The sequence below is a fragment of the Protomyctophum parallelum genome (genome assembly GCF_964188405.1).
Source record: "Protomyctophum parallelum genome assembly, chromosome: 11".
In the NCBI taxonomy this organism is placed as follows: domain Eukaryota; kingdom Metazoa; phylum Chordata; class Actinopteri; order Myctophiformes; family Myctophidae; genus Protomyctophum; species Protomyctophum parallelum.
In genome coordinates this window covers 25650225-25669889 of record NC_139707.1, presented here as the reverse complement: position 1 = coordinate 25669889, position 19665 = coordinate 25650225, and the positions used below count along the sequence as shown (strand labels likewise).

The 19665-nt window shown below is 44.5% G+C and overlaps 1 protein-coding gene across 1 annotated transcript in view; it reads right to left on the bottom strand.

Moving 5' to 3' along the window:
• The window catches only part of hdac4 (histone deacetylase 4), a gene marked incomplete at its 5' end in the record, with an annotated part of 136698 nt that overhangs the window by 30879 nt on the left and 86154 nt on the right, over window positions 1-19665 (bottom strand). Inside the window, 5 exons of the mRNA XM_083776737.1 lie at window positions 7523-7620; window positions 9076-9195; window positions 11675-11762; window positions 12509-12564; window positions 15817-15924. Of these exons, the coding sequence (XP_083632863.1) occupies window positions 7523-7620; window positions 9076-9195; window positions 11675-11762; window positions 12509-12564; window positions 15817-15924 (470 nt within the window). The remainder of the gene's footprint in view (window positions 1-7522; window positions 7621-9075; window positions 9196-11674; window positions 11763-12508; window positions 12565-15816; window positions 15925-19665) is intronic.

Genomic DNA, 19665 nt, shown 5'->3' with positions numbered 1-19665 from the left:
GCGCCCCTCACTTCACACAAGTGTGATTTACATATCCTTGTTAAAATGCCTCGTTACAAACAGTTATCTTTTCCCCTTTGTTAGGACAGAGGAGAGAGAGAACCTGGAGCGAGTCTGGGAGTGACATGCAGCAAATCTACTGCCAGGTTCAGGAATCAAACCCAGGACACACTGTCAGGCATGAAAGCCTATGTGGTGTGCGACTTAACCACTAGCCTAGGCCATCGTTGCCCCCATCAATCTCAATGTAATAGAGCAACGTGTCATTTATACATCCTACTTGGGTCGCGGGTCCCCCCCGCCCCCCCCCCCCCCCCCCCCCCCGTTCTGAATTCCCATAGACTTCTTATATCGCATCAAAATAAGAACTGTGTTCCAAAAATAACCAAATTACGGTTTTACTCATATGGATTTGAAGAATCAATGACTGTCGCTAATGTTATCCTCAGTCTTCATGTATCCATTGTGACTCTCTGAGCACGTGCAAATGTAACCTATGCTCAGAGTTAAATCAACACTAAGGATTTTACTGTACGTGCCCATTATGGCGTGTTTCATGGGAGGGGTCAGTGACACCGCCGAAAACTCCCAACCTGACATGTGCACATTGGCCGCTGCGAGGACCGCACCTGTGACAGTGCGCTCACAGGAACAGCCTCTCTAATCAGGCCTGCCATCTATCCACCACGCCGCTGTCCTCTACGCTGGAGTTTACCAAACGCTAATTACCGTTACAGGCTAATTCCTAGATTTCCCCAGCTGGGTTTGGACTGGGACTAATTAGTAAGAGCCTGGAAGTAGGTCTGACCACCAGCGGGATAGATGCGTGCACACTGTCAACCTCAGCCAACCCCTGAACGGGGGAGTGCCAAGGCCTATGGGCAAGGAAATACAGACCCCGTTATTTGGAAGGTGTACTGCTCGTCAAACTGGACAACAAGGGGTTAACCGTGGCAGAGCTCGAAAGGCTTTCCTCTGCATTCACAAAAAGTAGGAGCAGAGGAGAGGGAGGGAGAGAGCGTAAAACAGACGTACGTACATACACACAAACACACTCGCTCGCATGCAAACATATACAGTATGCACCACCACACACACACACACACACACACACACACACACACACACACACACACACACACACACACACACACACACACACACACACACACACACACCACACACACACACACACACACACACACACACACTTCAAAGCCCTGTCATCTGGCGCTGTGGAGAGCTGGTTTGAATTAAGTTTAATTCTCCTCCTCTCTCTTCTTTCCAAGTTCATGGCGAAAGAAGGAGTGAAAGGAAAGGAGGGGGAGGTGAGAGAGAGAGAGAGAGAGAGAGAGAGAGAGAGAGAGAGACCCGTGCTTCTGGTTTTCATTAGGGCCAATTTTCTTATCTTTTTTCTCCCTGCTTTCTTGAGGCTCAGGCTTGATCCCCTGCAAATGCAACGTGGCACAGGCCAGTGCAGGAATGGGAAGGTGCCGGCTGCAAGGCACGCATCCCCTCCCAAAGAGGGGGGGGGGGGGACCACAACAGACGGATAAACAGTGTGGTAGGAGAAGAATTAATACAATACAAATATTGCGTATCAGCGTATTGCCCCAATTTATGTACGGACAAGCTTTTACATTGGCTATATTCCGATGCACAAAACCAGGGCGCGAGCATAAATCAGGCGCATGAGTGAGTGAGCGTGCGTGTACTGTCTGTCTGGATGTGTCTACGTACGTACGTACGTACGTACGCACACGTGTCGGTGTGTGCATGATGTGGAGCACGAGTGTGTGTGTCGCTTAATTATCCATGCATTCACGTGCGCGTGTGTGTCTGCATGGCAGATCTATGAGCTGTGAGACATGGCCAGGGTTGTCCTGTGGGGCCTATTACTCATCGGAACCTGGGGGGAAGGATGAATGACGCCACGGTCCAAGAGGTGACACTGAGGAACTCCTGGGCTCTTTTCATCTCCTTCACTCCGTCCCGTTCTCCTTTGCTCCCATAACGCAGAGGTTGATAACATGACTTACGGTGTACATGTCTAAAATAACATGCGGCCACATGTGTCATGTAAACTCAATCCCATACATGCATGCAGGTGCACTCGTATAGATGTAGGTGAGGATGTAAACATCTGTGTGCACCGGCATATGCACGTGTTTCTTTTTTAAATTTACCAATTAAAAAGCAAAGTGTTTCAAGAATTTTAGGGCTTAGATCAAGGAGCTCTGTGCTTCAAACAATATGTCTCATGCCAACATCACTTGTAGTCTACATTTTGTCGAGTGAATGAGACGGAAGTAGTGAGCAGCAAAGTGCTTTTTCCAAATTGTCATCTGCAATCAATGATTTGTTTTTTTTTTGCTTTTCTGCCTTTATTGATAGTTCAAGTGAAGATAGATAGGAAGGAGACAGGAGAGACGGTGAAAGACATGTGGCAAAGGTCGTCACATTCACATTCCCTTTATGCATGCGCATACCCTCTATAGTGCGGAAGTTATTTGTCTATGGGACCCGGCAACTACTGGCGATAGCAGGCAAAGAGGCGATATTTGAAAAGTGGGTGGAGGAAACGTTGTCCAAAAACATGAACATATTTTATCTTTTGGACGACATCGTCCGTCGATAGAAAATCAAATTCATGCGCTGCTTTGTTTACCCTCCATGCGTAACGGTGATACGTTTACATTACGTACGGCAATGACAGCAGGAACGCCCACTAGGAGATTTGTATCGCCCAGAGTCGCTGCTGTTCTCCCGCTGTTAAAACGCAGGGTAAGTGAAAGACAAGCTACAGTAGGTTATATTAGCCACTACCTGGCCTTTAAAGTGCAAACTCCTGCAGAAAATACACACAAGGTAGAAAGCAGCCAGTACTTTCAATTACACTAGCAGTTTTCAAAAGTCTGAGCTTTTAGAATGTTGTGCCAACCTTTTAAAAAGGCAACACTATGAGATGACACCCTACAGTAAATGCAATTCCCTACTAAGGAGTCACTGCCAGCATATGCTTCATAGATTTTATCTGCTCGTAATTTATCTAAATGCTCAAGGATACCTACTGTACAAACAAATTGTACAGCCTAATTTGAATGCTTTCACGATAACTCTTGCTCAGAACGCTGGCTGCCTCTCAGTTGGGAGGGTCAGTGATATAGTCATAGTTCTCCCAACATACTCGTTGAACTGTCAGGATTTCCCAATAAAACAATGTTGATTTACATTAACATTCAAGGTATTTAGCTGAAACTCTAATGCACAACGACTTATAATAAGTAGGCAGGCATGGCGTTTTGCTTGAGGACAATTCCACAGGGCACGGGGCTGTTGTGGGCAATTAAACCTGAGACGAGCTAACCAATAGTAGGGTTGACTTGATGCAACCATGATCAACCATGCACCTTTTAAAATGAATAGAGGGTATGCGCGTGACATCATCGTACCGGGAAGTTATGCGGGAACGCCCACTGAGTGGCAAAAAACTACTTTCTGGTCTTGACAGCCCATTCATCCAAACAGAAAAGTCCTGTCTGATTGCATTAAAGTTTAATGTTTAATGTTGGTGAGTTTAACATTGTTTAATGATTAAACAATGTTAAACTCACCAACATTGCAGCTGTACGAAAAGCTTGAATTATCCTCTATCTGCAAAGTTTTTGCTTCATAAAAATCCACCATAGAAACGTTATGAGCTACTTTCTGTCAAGAAATGCCCTGCATTTGATTATTCTTCTAAGTGTCAGAGTTTGGAAGTGCTTGTTTTCAATAACACAACATTTTGCTGCCTCCTGCATTATGTGACATTTAGAAACAGGTGGTACGCAGGGCGGTTGAGTGATTTCCAACGAGCGTTTCCAAAGTCCGACACTCCATGCTGCTCAATGTTTTGCCACTCAGTCTAGATGAGGGGGGCGAGTCCTGATGGGAAAATCATGCATGTGCATACTCTCTATATGGTGATGCTACACCGTTCCATTTTTGTGGCACGGCTGTGCAGATGTACTGTATGTACATCTGTCCAATCACATGTGCATGATGTCATGAAACAGAACCTGCTGTGGCCATGAACGCCTTAAGTGTCTTATGGAGTAAAAGTGAGTGTGAAAGTCCGGTCGTAGTTCAAAATCTACATTTGCAAAAAAAAGAAAACAAAAAAGAAAACAAAAAACACTATTTAGATTTGGCAAAATGAGGCATATCTCTTTGCCTTGATAAAAAACAACTATTACAGTAACAACGCAGTTATGATCCTTGTGCAAATACTCCCTTTCAATATGTACAGTATGTCCAAGTAAAATTATTTAATATAATGTCATTCAATATTACAGTACTACACAGTAAAATCCTTTACAGTACACTCTCAGAGTTAGATTATCCCTGAGAATACCGCAGTGTACACACAATACAGTGTATGCCACCCTGTACGTGTGTTGCACATGGCTCCAGCATTGGCTCATAAATCCTGTCCTAAGTGTGACATAGTTTACGCGACAGTCAGAGGTGCAGGTGGACATCAGAGAGAGTCATGAGGATGACATGGGGCAGTGAGAGGTGCAGGTGGACATCAGAGAGAGGGCATGAGGATGACATGGGGCAGTGAGAGGTGCAGGTGGACATCAGAGAGAGGGCATGAGGATGACATGGGGCAGTGAGAGGTGCAGGTGGACATCAGAGAGAGGGCATGAGGATGACATGGGGCAGTGAGAGGTGCAGGTGGACATCAGAGAGAGGGCATGAGGATGACATGGGGCAGTGAGAGGAGGATGAAGAGCACAGAGTCGTCTGGGCTTCATTAACGGGCCAAGGTGTGCTTCCGGCCGAGGGCGTGGGGGGGGGGGGGGGATAGGGGGTGCTGTGTGTGTGTGTGTGTGTGTGTGTGTGTGTGGGGGGGGGGGGGGGGGTAGGGTTTTTGCGTGCCGACGGCGGCCAGTCGACATTGGCCTGTCGGTTTGATGTGTCTGCAATGGGGCCAGATGGACACACAGACACACAGGCTCATCTTCAAAGAAGGCTGGAACCAATCCAGACCTATACTCCATATACCATATGGTGGTAGGGCATGACTGTATGAACAGCACTGCCATGTGTGTCTGAGTGTGTGTGTGTGTGTGTGTGTGTGTGTGTGTGTGTGTGTGTGTGTGTGTGTGTGTGTGTGTGTGTGGTGTACATCTCTGGGTGAGCACATGCCTGTTTTAGCATGCTTGTATGCATAACGTGTGTGTGTGCCTTGCACGTGCGTGTCTGTCTGTTTGAGGTTATAAATAGCCCCAGACAGCGGACCTAATAGAATTCAGACCTGGCATTAGATAGGAACAGCTACCACCTAAACGGTCGCAGCCAGGTCATGTTTTACTACGCATCATATATTACATACTCACCCCCCCCCCCAACACACATACGCACACGCGCACACACACACGCGCACACACACACACACACACACACACACACACACACACACAGAATGGCTCTGTGACAAAAGGAAATGCCCAGAATGCCACTATTCTTTGGATCTACGCACATCAGATGGGATTCACAGCACATCCTAAAATCTGAGCTATCATTGGCTACGTTTACATGAGCAGTTAAATCCCCTTTTCATTCCGAATAGAATTTCAATCCTATTAAACGTTGTTATGTAAACACCTACAAAAACTTACATCCGAATGAAAACACTCGATGCGATCTAAAAACCATTCCGATGTCACTGGCCGGATTACTCCGATGTTCAATGCGATTAAAAGAAAATTGGACTCATACATACACTAATTCGGATGTAAGTTCATTCTGGTCTTTCTGAGCATGCTCCAAGGCGCTCATATCCAAGGCGCGCCGAGGAGTTTGCACATAGAGCGCGTTATTTCGCGCAGCAGATGACGATAACCCTGATCTGTGTGTATGTGTGTGTGTGTGTGTGTGTTCAACGGTCTCTCTCTCTCTCTCTCTCTCTCTCTCTCAAAAATAACGAGCGACCCGATATAATAATAATCAGTGTTGCGACGTGCCCTGGCCGTGCTGTAGATAATAAAGTACAAATAAAAACGAGATGATCACCTTCCCAGCGGAGAAGCGGAGCCGCAGCGGGTGGGGAAAAAAAGACGGTAAATATATTTGCCCGTCCCTATCCAACCAGCAGCCTCAAAGCTACTGCGGAATGAAATGATGGGATTTCAAAGTATCGTCTTTCGTCTGTAATATGTTTGTATTGTTGAGACAGTCACAATGAATGAACTGCCTATATTTTATGTGTCCAACAGATGGCGTAGTTTCACGTGAATTAACATGTATCATGTCTTCTATCACTTCTCCATATAAACACTCATTCGGAATGACCATTTCCCATGTAAACTCGCGGCAAAAAACATTACATCGGATGTATTTTATTCGGAAGTATTTATTCAGAATGATCACCCTTCATGTAAATGTAGCCATTGACTCACGTACTGTGAGTGGGAAAAAACGTACTGTGACATGCAGTCAGACTGCATCGCAGTGCTCATATAATTGGCCATATTCAAAATGGTCTTCACATGAAGACTGTTGTGAGAACATGTTCAATGTTCTCGTCTTTGGAATGGGATTTCTTTATTGATCATATAAATATTTCTCGGTTCATCAAAGCATTGGGTCTCTGATATTAAAGGTATAGTGAAATGAAAAAAAAAAAATTCACACTTTTAGAGCATATATCCGTAGTCATCATGGCCATACCGTACCTACAATAGATGCCAATACAATGGGAAAATGTCCATTTTTGTGTATTTTTATATTGAGTCCATACCACTCATACCACATACCACAATTGTAATTACTTCCTTTGAAACGAAAACGTGCTGCGTGATGACAAAACGTGGCCAAGTGGTCCCATTGCTGTGCCATCTGCACGTTCCTCCAAACACAGCTGATATTGATGACTACTCCGTTTTATTCAAGATGACATCTAGTGTATTACTCATTTTAAACGTAATCAGCACGCTAAAATATGCACAATGCACAATGCATGCACACAGTGTTTGTTTACAAAGTGACAGAAAGACTGGCAGCAAAGCTCGTGGATTATTTCTAACCTATAATGTTTTCAGATACATATTTTAGGGTGATGATTAAGTTTTAAATGAGTTGACACTGTCTGGATGTCATCTTGAATGAGATAAAAAAAGAGTAGTTCTGTAATCAAAACCAACTGTGTTTGGAGGACGATTCAGCAATCGGAATCAAACAGGTGAATTAAATCAAGATTAATGTATATGCATGTGAGCATCTACACGTCATCACGCAGCACTTTTTCGTTCAAAGGAATTCATTAAAATTGTCTTTTTTATGGACTTTTGCCCACGGATATGGTCTAAAAGTGTGGAAAGAAAACTTATTTTTCATTTCACTAGGTCTTGTGTGGCTTGAGTCCTCGTGTTAAGCATTTAGTGCCATGCTGTGTCCGAAGAAGGCCTACGTTTGGCACACTCACGCCACAGAACGTCCGATCAAAAACAGGCCACGAGGCCTTCAGGCTTACCTGAAGGCGGCCAGGTACTCAACATCGCCCATGGGAGGCTCCAGCCCTCCGGTGAACGCCATGTTAACGTTGAACCCCATGCCTGCTCCATTGCCCACCTAGAGCACACACAGAAATACACACACGCTTTGATCAGTGATGTAAGTATATACATAGAATAATGCCTAAAATAAAACAAATCACATGACAGTGACAGATTGTATTGCTGTATTGTTGTATTGTGCTTTGGCAATGTAAACGTATGTTTTCTCGTGCCAATAAAGCCCTTTGAATTGAATTGACAGTGTCACTTGGCGACAAGAACTGATCTTCAACGCATCGCATTGTGCGCTAGGGTATAATTATCTCCTAGACACGGAGATGCTGATAGACAGTAGCTTAGCGTTCATCTTGAACTGAATCAATAGAAAACATTCAAAGTAGTGGTGGGCATAGGCCAGGTGGCCCATTAGACCAGGAGCCCTATGATAATTGGTAATGAAAATAATGTTCAATAAGATGTACGTGTGTTTAAATTGTTTATTCATGATGACCGTGATAACAGTCATAAAATATATAATTTAAGATATGATTGTGCTAACAGTTATAAAATATATCTCAGTTTGAAGATTTAAATTCTGGATATTAACAATACAACTAGCCTAGTAATACCTTATATTTCATCTTTGTAGAACTGTTGCCAAGTCTAGTCATTATAAGCTACTTTGGACTTGTTTATCTGTAAAGTTTATTTAAAATATTGGTGGTCCTTGACATGGAAATGTTTGAGAACCACTGCTCTAAAACATTGGACAATGATGTTTGACAGTCAGCACTATAGTTGCTTGTTTTAGATTTTCTGACTTTGTCGGATTTTCTGAACTTGATCTGGCCTGTTAACATTTTCGTAGACCTGGTTGCTTGTTTCTTGTGGCAACCGTTAAAGCTAGTCCTAGCGGTGTTTGTTTTGGTTGTGATGCATGAATGATGATTTAGCTTAGCACAACAGCTAGCCTGCTGCCATCATGGATAGCAGTATTTAGTGCAATTTTATGTCCCAGAACTTACAGTATGAATATCGCCGCCTCCTCTCACACACACACACGCACATGTGCGCGCACGTGAACACACACGCACATGTGGGCCTCCTGGCCCATATGCAGACCCAGCTCCCAGATCCAACTTTGTTATTTTTTTTATCGTGCGATAAGAGTCTCGCGTTAACGCAACACGTTAACGCCGATAACGGCCCAGCAGTAATTAAAAGACAAAGATCTCTGTCCATGGCAGTAGACCGATGAATTTGAAAAGACGGAGATCTCTGTCCATGGCAGTTGGTGTGTAAAAAAAAGGTTGGTTTTGAATGCAAATACTCCAATTCTCATTCAGATTTTTAAGAGCTTAAAACACTTTCCCTGCAGTACCCGACTTTTCCGACCTGTGGTCACTTCTTTGTTTTGGATGGCAGTTTTGGAATATGTCCAGAAATGAAAGGGCAATGACTTTTGTAACATCTATGATTTAATACTGTGCAGTCACTCAAATGACAAGCACAGACAGATCAGTCTCCTCACCTCGTCAGGGGCCCCACTGCCAGGGAAGAAGTTTCCGTCGTCGTAGCGATGGAGTGACAGGTAGAGGATGTTGGGATTACTGTAGAAGGCCTGTTGGGTGCCATTACCATGGTGGACATCCTATAAACCAGTAAAGATAGATGAGTTAGGTATGATGTCGTCAAGCACATAGCCTCTATAGTAGGGGGAAAACAAGTTATGTTACAAACCACCTAAACCAAACCCTATAGAGCATTGCAATCCCGTTCATTTTCCTCATAGACTTTTCAGAAAGTATTTATTTAAAGACGTTTACGCCGCGGACAAAGCCAACTCTTGTCGTGACAAATCATGACAACAAAGACAATTTTCCGGGCCAAACAAAGAATTAGAAAGTAGAAAGAAACGGCAGGTTACAACACTTTTTTTGTTGTTTTTCTTCTTTGCAATTATTTGTTTGGTCCAAAATATTGTGTGTGTTGTCATGATTTGTCACGACAAGAGTTGGCTTCGTACGACACTTAAAAGGTCTTTAAATAAATACTTTTTGAAATGTCTATGGAAAAATGCATTGGGATTCATTTCCTGGGCCTGGCGTTGTCATGAAAGGGGGCGGGACTGCAACGCTCTATACTGCATACCTCATTGCCCAGGGTCCCCCTTTCCTCCTCTACAGCAGATCTCTTCACCCAAAAATAGCAAATCTAAAAGCTTGCAAAAGCACCGTGTTGAGATGTGTTGTGAGCTTGTAGATCTGCCACTTTTCCCCCCCTGCCTATTACGACATGCCCAAAATAGGGATACTAGGGTTCATGTGGCTAATTAATTTTGGTTAAGACAAAATCCAAACGAGAACCGAGGCCTACATCTATACAGGGACACAATGGAATCATCACTGAAAAGCTGCCAGACAATTAGTCCACGTCCCGGCTGAGGCCCGATGTGACGTTGACTGGGACGGACAGACACACAATAAAGAAATAAAATAAAAAGAATTGCAGCTCTTTAGCAAACAATACCTATTCATTTCATTCCGTCAACAAGACAGCCATATAAAAGTGACCTCAATCCGCCACATCCTAGGAATGTTTTAATACAATGGCTCCAAAAAATGTCCCTTTTGGCTGGAGGGTTGGCATCATGACACGTCCCTGCACTGTGGCACGACAGTAAGCCACAGCAGCCCCCCCTCTTCCCCCCCATGACAGACAGAGAGGAAATGAAAAGTATCTTCAAAGAGCTCTGGGGATGGCCATAGCCAGCCACCGTAGGGCAGCATTCAGGGACAACGGGCAAGGTTTCGTCATGCTCATTTGCCGTAATGGATATTTTTCGTCTCTTGAACGATTTGTTTGGAGCTCCTTTTAAGGAAGGGACGGGGACAGTGTCTGGCCCAAATAGCTGATGTTTCTAGACACTGTCTTCTTGACAAATGTCTGGTTGTGGCTGTTGTGCACAGGCCCGACAACGCTGTCATTGTTTCCGACCGTTATTGAGGGCCGTTTATGTTGCAGGTCCTCCTCAAAACCCACCCACTGTATTTCCACCCTCTCTTTGAAACTCATCATAAAACAAATATGCAACTGGAGGAAAAACATGAAGTGATAATGCTATAATGCCTATTATTAGTGCATGTACAACACAGAATACAGCCCACATAAACCACACGACACCCAGCTACTTTGCTTTCACCGCCATTGTGATTTGACTTATTAGTGTGGTTGCCTCATGCAACCACAGTATAGCAATCGTACATATTATTCTTTATTATACCCGCAAAACGTTGCTGTGCTACTCTTCCCACATTTTTGATGACACAAATGGGGAAATCGATTTGTTTTGCAGTAGCCAAAAATGTATGTATTTCATTATGTCATTTTAAAATGTGATTTCCCATTAAAGTATATATATTTTTAAATCTCAGAAACCAAACCATTAGTTAATGTTACTACTGAACTCAAATCCTCCAATTTGTGGTGTTAACACCCACTTTAACTTTTTTTTTTTAATGTTTTTTTGTGGCTTTCGCCTTTATTTTATATATTTTATGGAGGGACAGACAGTAGGCTGACAGGAAATGGGGAGAGAGATGGGGGGAAGATGGGGGGAGTCGAACACGCTGCACACTGGATTACCAGCCAAGGTGCCTGGGCCCTGGACCACTGAGCCATGGCCCAGGCCCCCACTTAAACTTTTTAAATATATATGTACGAAATGTGCATTTTCAGCATGAAATGTCTGTGACGTCATGTTGTTGACATCATTGTGATGAATGGCCCCGCTCGCTTCACACAAGTGTGATTTTTCAATACTTTTTGGAATTCCTCCCACAGGTTTTGTGCAAAATACCCTCTGCGGTCACTTAACTTCTGGCCACAGGCACTGTACTGTGTTGAAGAAACACTATTTTGTGTGCGGTTGCAAACCACAGGCGGTTGCAAACCCATGACTGCAGAAAACAGACAAGCAGAAAACAGTCGGGGATGCTCTGTAATAAATGTGTGCACACCTCACAGGATTACGCTGTGTGTACAATGGCTAATTCATCATGAAAATAAAAAGGCACTTGAAGTGAGTGAGCAGGCAGGCAGGCTTGCTGTGCGTGTCATATTGAACTCACCCAGTCCACAATGAGGATTTTGCTGACACTGAGCCTCTGCTGTAGGAGCTTGGCAGCGATGGCCACTGAGTTGAAGTAACAGAAACCCCTGCAGGTACAAAAGATAAGACGGATGGAATGCCAGGCAGTCGGACATATCGAGGGTTGAGAGAGAAAGAGAGAAGTGAGAGAAACATCCTCCTAGTGTGCTTCAGTAAACGTTTCTCCCCTTCAACAGCCTCTCGTGAATAGCTATTGAATCTACTACAGTACATGTTAAAAAGATTCACAGAAACAACTTTTTCTCCGCTTCATGACTTTCGCTGCGTTTTGTCAAAACAGGGTATTTTCAATCGCCCCTAACTTGGCATAGGCCAAACGACTCACCTTTAAAAAAAATCACGGAAGCACAGAGACTGTAATCGATTGGAGGAATGGGTCGAAAAATAAACAAATATTGTGTGACAACTTGAAAATGTAAGGAAAAACGAAAACTAGCTGTCAGTGAGGGTTATTTCAGTTAAATATTCATGGCAGTACATTGATTGATTGAAATCAGTCAATACAAAACTGTTACGAGGATGAAAACCATGAAAAGCACTAGTCTAGGGATTCACATTTCTTAATGGTTGTTGGTAGTGCGTTCCACATTTTAGTGGCATAGGAGCAAATCTGAGCCGAATCGGGGTTGCACGTGGTTTGTTGAACTCTCTCTGGTGTCGTGATTGTGGACTTTGTTGACATTAAGGAAGTATTTAGATATGTACATGGGTATCTTGGTGGTGTAACGAATCTTGTAGACCAGGCGTTAATATATGCTTGGTCAAGAGACTTCGTAAGCGATGGATTACTTACATAGGCGTGCTCTCCTCCGCATGGTGTCCAGGGGGCCGTACGACAGCGAAACCATTCTGTCAATGGAAACAACTATCATTTACACTTCAGGGTTAACGAAATACAGCACAACATAGAACAGACACATGTGCGCGCACGCACGCACGGGTCGCACGCACAGACGCGACTCATGTCGACCCTGACAATGTCATCAAATCCCCATGCAGCTCACACCTAATTCAGTATTTTAGCTGTGACGTGAGCGCTCCCTCCTGAGATACTTCCGGGTCCTACTTTTGTGTCGCTTTTGTGTCCCCATGGAGTTATACTGTGACGCTCCGTCGGACTAAATCTGAGACGAAAACAATCACGAAAGTCTCATTTTACCTCTTTCCTCGCAACAACAAAGCTGCGCTGCTCTCCAAAATCTGGCTGTGACAGGCCGTCTGCCCCACATGGAATACTATCGCCATTTTATTATATTCTTTATTGTGTCAACTAAATCCTCATTAATGCAAACTAGATTCAACATACTCAAGCCTGCACACATTCTAAATATCCCCCGAAATATTTTACTGAGCAAATGGACTGTTGCCACCTTCAATAATAATGATAATAATAGTCTTTATTGTCTCCACATCATATATTTTTGTTGTCATGGACACTTGTACAAAACATTAATAATTCTACTCGAGTTGGAAGCATTAAGACCCTCTATGGTTTCCTTTCTGAAAAATAACGTCAATTTAAAAAGATTCACGCGTTTAGATATTCTATTTACAATGGGATGCGGACGGGAGCTGGTGCCACTTGGACCCGGACGTAACGTAGCACTACAACATGACGTCGGACTTAAATACTGAATTGAATTCCCAGTGATTATAATTCTTATAATGGGTTATAATTCTTAATTTCTTTGCAACCCATTATTTCACCCAGTGTCAATTATCTAATGTAATCCTGGGCGCTATACTCCCTCTGACAAACTAGGGAGAGTAACGTACTGACCTCATGCTTCCATACTGTATGCATGAGTCCAGGCCGCTTCTTTTCACAGGGCGGAATTTACCTGGCGGAATTTACCTGGTAGGACGTAGCGTGTGGAAGGAACACGTTATTCCAACCAGTTCTTTTCCCCTCCACCAGGCATGAATGGATTATAGGTAACATAGCAACGTCTTCACACAGCCACTGATACGACACATACTGTACTGTACTGGAACCCCACCGAAAGCCCCCAGTATACAGTAGATGTAGAATTAATCCTCACCACTGTATCCCTATATTTTGCACATGCCATTTATACATCTTTAACTATATCTATACAGTGTACAGTTGTACACAGTATAGCATGTCAAAATCTAAATAAACAAATACATTGCAAATATTGCAAAAATAGCCAATCTATTGAGCTCCAAACGTGTTGTCGTGAGCTTACTGTAGAATGTAGATGGAGTATTTTTGCTATTTGTCTTGTGTCAAAGTAGCTACATAAGGGCTTAAGTGGTTGACTTAACCTTAAATCATGTATTCGAACAAACTGACCACTTCCCAAGAATGTCCTCACAAGCTCTAGAATGCTGATTAACGCACGCATGCACACACACACACACACACACACACACACACACACACACACACACACACACACACACACACACACACACACACACACACACACACACACACACACACACACTCTGAGGCTGCTGCGAAGGGTCAGTTGGGGGCTGCTGTGTTAATATGGGGACCTGTGGGACCGCCGGCCCACTGCTTCCAGGGGTCTCTCTCGGTGCGGTGCGAGGAACGTTAGATAGATGTAAGGGTCGATGCAGAGCGAGGCAGGCTCTGGATAATGATGTTGAGGCAGCTGCTGTGGATTAGCAGCTGGCCAGGGGATCGTTCCTTCTAGAAACAACCACCCCAGCTGGCCAGAGAGGAGGACACCCCGTTATTGAAGCCTGTCTTGTGTGTCGAGGTGGAATTGGGGAGGGAGAGAGAAAGAGAGAGAGAGAAAGGGGGGGGGGGGGGTGACTGGAACGAGTGAGAGTGTGATGCTCAATAAGAGAGCGTTTTGAAGATTTATCAAATTCTTTGGGGCTATGGAGGATCCCTGGAGGGCAGGGCAGCAAGAAAGTGTGTCTAAAGAATGTGTGTGTCTGTGTGACTGTGTGTGTGTGCGTGCATGCGTGCGTGCGTGTAAATGTGTTAAGATCAGGTTAAGTTGAGGGTAAGTAACTTCAACCCTAATTGAAGGAAGTACTGTAGGTATTTTTCATGAATTAAAAATGCCCGGTTTCATCTCATGAAAAAACAAAATAAAACTAATAAAAATGCAGTTTTGCAACCTGACTTACATATTTTGTGGTAATTCAATCACGCACGTACAGGAAGTAATGAAAGATAGCATTCCTCGCCAAAGCGCCATGTGGGCATTTAGCATGGCAGGCTATACGATTTCTGTGAGGAATGTCATTACGCGGCGGTGATGTGGCGGAGCAGCTAGGCTAACGCCGGGCATGCCTGCTGCGCTGCAGGTGGTTGTGGTGTGTGGCTAATAAAGTACGCCTGTTAGCAGTGATTGTTGCACTATAGCGGTGCCCGAGCACCCAGCCGTCCCGCTGGGTTCAAACACTGAGCACGGGCGCTGCCAGGCAGGCGCAGCCACAGACACAGGAAGGCTGGCTGGCTGGCAGGCAGGCAGGCGAGACAGCGGTGTAGGGTGGTGTGTGTGTGTGTGTGTGTGTGGGGGGGGGGGGGTCTGTCTGAGAGGTGCTAATGAGAGCCTTGGGGAAGGAAGCACATTCCTGCCTCTCCATAAGAGATGGGAGCTCAAGAGTAGTGTAGATTTTGACAGCTAATTTTGATTCAGTTTTAGTCATTATAGTCTTTTGAATACAAATGTATAAAATTTTAGTCCTATTTTAGTCACCTGAAATGTTTCAGTGTTAGTCTAGTTTTAGTCAACTAAATGTCATGCGATTTTAGTTGACTAAATCTACAGTTGGTATTGTCCATTAAAAACAATATTTTGACGAGCCTTGATGGCGTCGTAATGGCAGATTTTACATTTGGTTGCATGCTGAAGATCCGCTATTATCAGAGCGGAACACTCTAGTTTTTAAATTTGTTAACGAAATTGTCAGTACATTTAGTTACAGTTTTAGTCATCATGGCTTAGTTTTCATTTAGTTTTCTTCTGTGAAAAAAGGTAGTCGACGATCATTTTTCGTCATAGTTTTACCACACATTAAGAACAATGTTTGTTGTTTGGCTATAATCACATGCCAAAAACAGGTATGCCAGATAGTAGAAGTAACTTGACTAACCTTGAGTTCTCCAGACGCCACCTTGAAGACCAACTCCACCACTGAACCCACGGCCAGACGAGCAGCGCTGGATGAATGGATCTCGTTCCAAATGGTGTCGCTGTCCACCTGCCAGTGCAAATATACACACAGAGCCACACTTAAATACAGACCGACAAACATTATTGGCAAAAACATCAACATGTGTATTGCTGAAACCTGGTATTGTTTCTACATGAATTGCGTTTGTACTAGAAACTGAACATTAAGGAGCCCTTTGTCTGACATTGTGATGCGCAAACGTACGCATGCACGCACTCTCTCAAGATTTTACCATTTATGCCATATCCGTTTTGTTATACCCGATCTACAGGCACACAACGTGTTAAGATCTGATGTGTTGTGAGCTTGAGCTTGTAGATTGGCTTAAATATCTCTATAATGACATTCCCAAAAAAGTATGCCAAGTGCTTATGTGTGGGCACCCAAGTACATTTGAGAGAGCCTTCACACCTGGATGTTTTAGTGCGGTTCATTTGTGCTGGTGTGAACGTGATTATACAACCTTTCCGAGGAAACAATCTGATTAGTTGAAATAGCCATGCTTAAACGAGCATGATGGCACACCTAATCAAAACATAAATATCACACCTGTGTGAAGTGAGGGGTGCTCTTATCGTACATCATCATAGTACATCATCTCATTCCGGCCAATAAGAATTTGCGTCCTCACTCCTCACCTTCGTCTTTAATGTTTGTGTTACTCAATGTTACACTCAAAATGACTGATTCATTGTCAATGGCATTTAATGTTTGTGTTAGGACAAAATGTGGGTTACACACACCAAAAGCTGGACATAGGAGGGGCTATCGCCCCTCAGCTGGGCTGAGTCCTGCTATAGCTGCTCCTAGAGCAGAGCCGGTTGGGTGGCTAGGCTAGCAGTTTTCATGGGACTTTTCAGCCAGAGTGGCTACGGAACTCGCCTATCGGTTCCTGCAGCAACGCATGGGCGTGCCATTAATGACGGCGACGCACACCGTCTTGGTGTAATATTGCTTAATTCGAAATTGGGTGCGGATCTACAAGCTCACAATGTGGCGCGTCCTCAGCGCATTGTGAACTAGTGCGCAGTGGCCCGCCATAAGACGAAGTAGCTTATACATTTGCCGTATGGTTCACAGGAAGTGAACGACTGTCGACAGTCTTGTAAACCCTGACAGGGTAAGGATTAGGGAAGGCTACCCCTGAAGTTACTGTAACATCTGAATCCAGTTGCATTTATTTATCTCATTGTGGTAGAAATTCTGTTCACTAAATGAGCGACCGCGCTTCAACTGCATGTCATTGGTGTGGTTGACAAAGCAGCAGTGCTAATGCAAACCGCACCAACTAAAATTAAAATTATTATTATCTTTTCTCAGTGTGTCACATTGCACAATTCAAAGTCTGATTTAAGGTCCCTTGGACAGAGCCCCCAGGCATGCTAGGAGTTCAGAGAAGGTGCAAGTTTGTGGGTGGCTGGGATACAAATCACAGAGCTCTGGAGGCATACATACTGTAAGTCTACAAGCTCACATAGTCCATAGACTGGGTCAAGTACTGGAGTATTTCCAAATCATTCCTAGTGTTTGTTTTAACCTACTCGGGAAACCAAATCGATATAAGAAAGAAAATATATTGTTGGACATAAACATAAAGAGACTCGAGTCACAGTGAACGTGTGTGTGTGTGTGTGTTTGTGTGCGCGAGCGTGTGTGTGTGTGTTCTCCGACAGAGGCCAGCGATTCAGCAGTCAGGCTTGATTAATGCTGAAGCACGTCTGGCCCTGAGCCCCAATCACCACGGTACACACGTGCACGCACACACACGCAAAGATATAGATTATTTACCCTGTGTGAGTGATTGTAATGACAGCCATGCACAGGGCAGTGTAAACCCTTCAAACGGTCATGGCAAGACAATATTTGCAAATGGAAGACATGATGGACAGGAAAAGATAGGGCACACACACACACACACACACACACACACACACACACACACACACACACACACACACACACACACACACACACACACACACACACACACACACACACACACACACACACACACACACACACACACACACACACACACACACACACACACACACACACACACACACACACACACACACAGAAACCCACTGCTGCTGGGGCCCACACAGGGGTTTCTAGCATAAAGCCCAGACCTCCCTACATAGATTATATGAACCCCGGCCAGCCAGTCAGTCAGTTGGCCGGCCTAGCCAGCCAGCCATTAGCCAGTAAGCCATCCAAGGCAGCCATCACATTATCATTTTAAGTCTTATATATCTATCTATTAATTCTACGAAAGTCGGTCTGTCTGTATAACCACTTCCTTAGCACAGAGCAAGACTGCTGCTCGCTTAGGGGCCCATCTCACCATGCCCCGGCGCACGGACAGCCTACACGCACCTCTGGCCAGACGGCCCTGTGCTCTCGCTTCAATGTGAAATGCTTACAAGCACCAAATAATTGCCGGCACTATCTTAATTTACTTTTTTCTTTTTCGTTTTCGTCTGAAACAACTCATAGCCCCACCATCATCCCACAGATCACGTGTCACAAGTGAAATGTATGTTGGGAGGGACACAGATTAATGTATGGGTCACAGTTTTCCGTGGAACATTCCCATTGCCTTCTCCACCGCACCTCCCCTTTAGGAATTAAGCCCTACACACACCATCTGCGAACGCTGCGCGTCAAAACAGCCGCCTCCGTTATTTTCAATGAACCTATCCCACACCGGCGGCGTCCGACACGGGTTCACGCCTCGCCTGACGTTCCGATACGCCACCGTTCTATTTTCCAGGCGTTGCCGCGCGGCAACGCCTGTGCCGCATCGCTGCACACCCGGTGTGTGCTGGGCTTCACACTCTGGCAGGCAGAAGAGCAACATGGGGAAAACATCTCGGCCACATACTACAGTTATTTGACACTTTCGTAATGTTTGCACATCAGTCGATATAACTTCAAACCAGACACGGGTGAATTTTTGCTGAAACAGCGGGGGGTGCATGGCAGACAGACAGCTGAAAGCCTGCACTGACACACACAGCGAAAGCACCTCCTTCGCCGTACCAGACAAATACAAACAGGGTTTTTCGACACCCATTCCGCCCGGGACGGGGGATTTAGCAGCCACAAAGTTGGACTGGGGAATTAGCAAGAATTGGCCAGAATTAGCAGTTACGTGCGTTAACGTGAACACATGTGCTGTTTCGACACCACACTGTCCGCCCTCCTCCACTGTGCGTTATCGTCCAGACGTCCACACATGCACTGTGACTTTCCCAGTAGCCTAAAGGTGTTTCGACACCACAACATGTAATGAGCAGGTCCATTTGGATGATTTGGTTACATTCCCAATGTTACATTACTGTGTAGGCCTACTTTTATATCTGTTGGACCATAACATATCAATAATATAATCCACCACTCGACGGAGGGGGAAGACAGATCCCGTGCCATCGGTAAAATACAATAATAAAATACATACAGGCGTCCATCCGTCTGTCCATCCATCCATCTTACATAATAATATTAGCCTACTTTTGTGCCCAACCCAACTTCCCAAGATCATCTGCTAACAATTCCCTCCCTATCAGTAATGTGATCTATTACATTGCATTACCCACACTGTACATCATTTGGTGTTCATATATTCAGAACGGGTGAGGACTAGCATATACATATACATAAAATAAATGAGTGTGTTGTACTCACTCCACATGTCTTATGCACATTACCAACTGGTAATGTGCATAAGACATGTGGAGCTGATTGATCCAATGGTTTACGAGA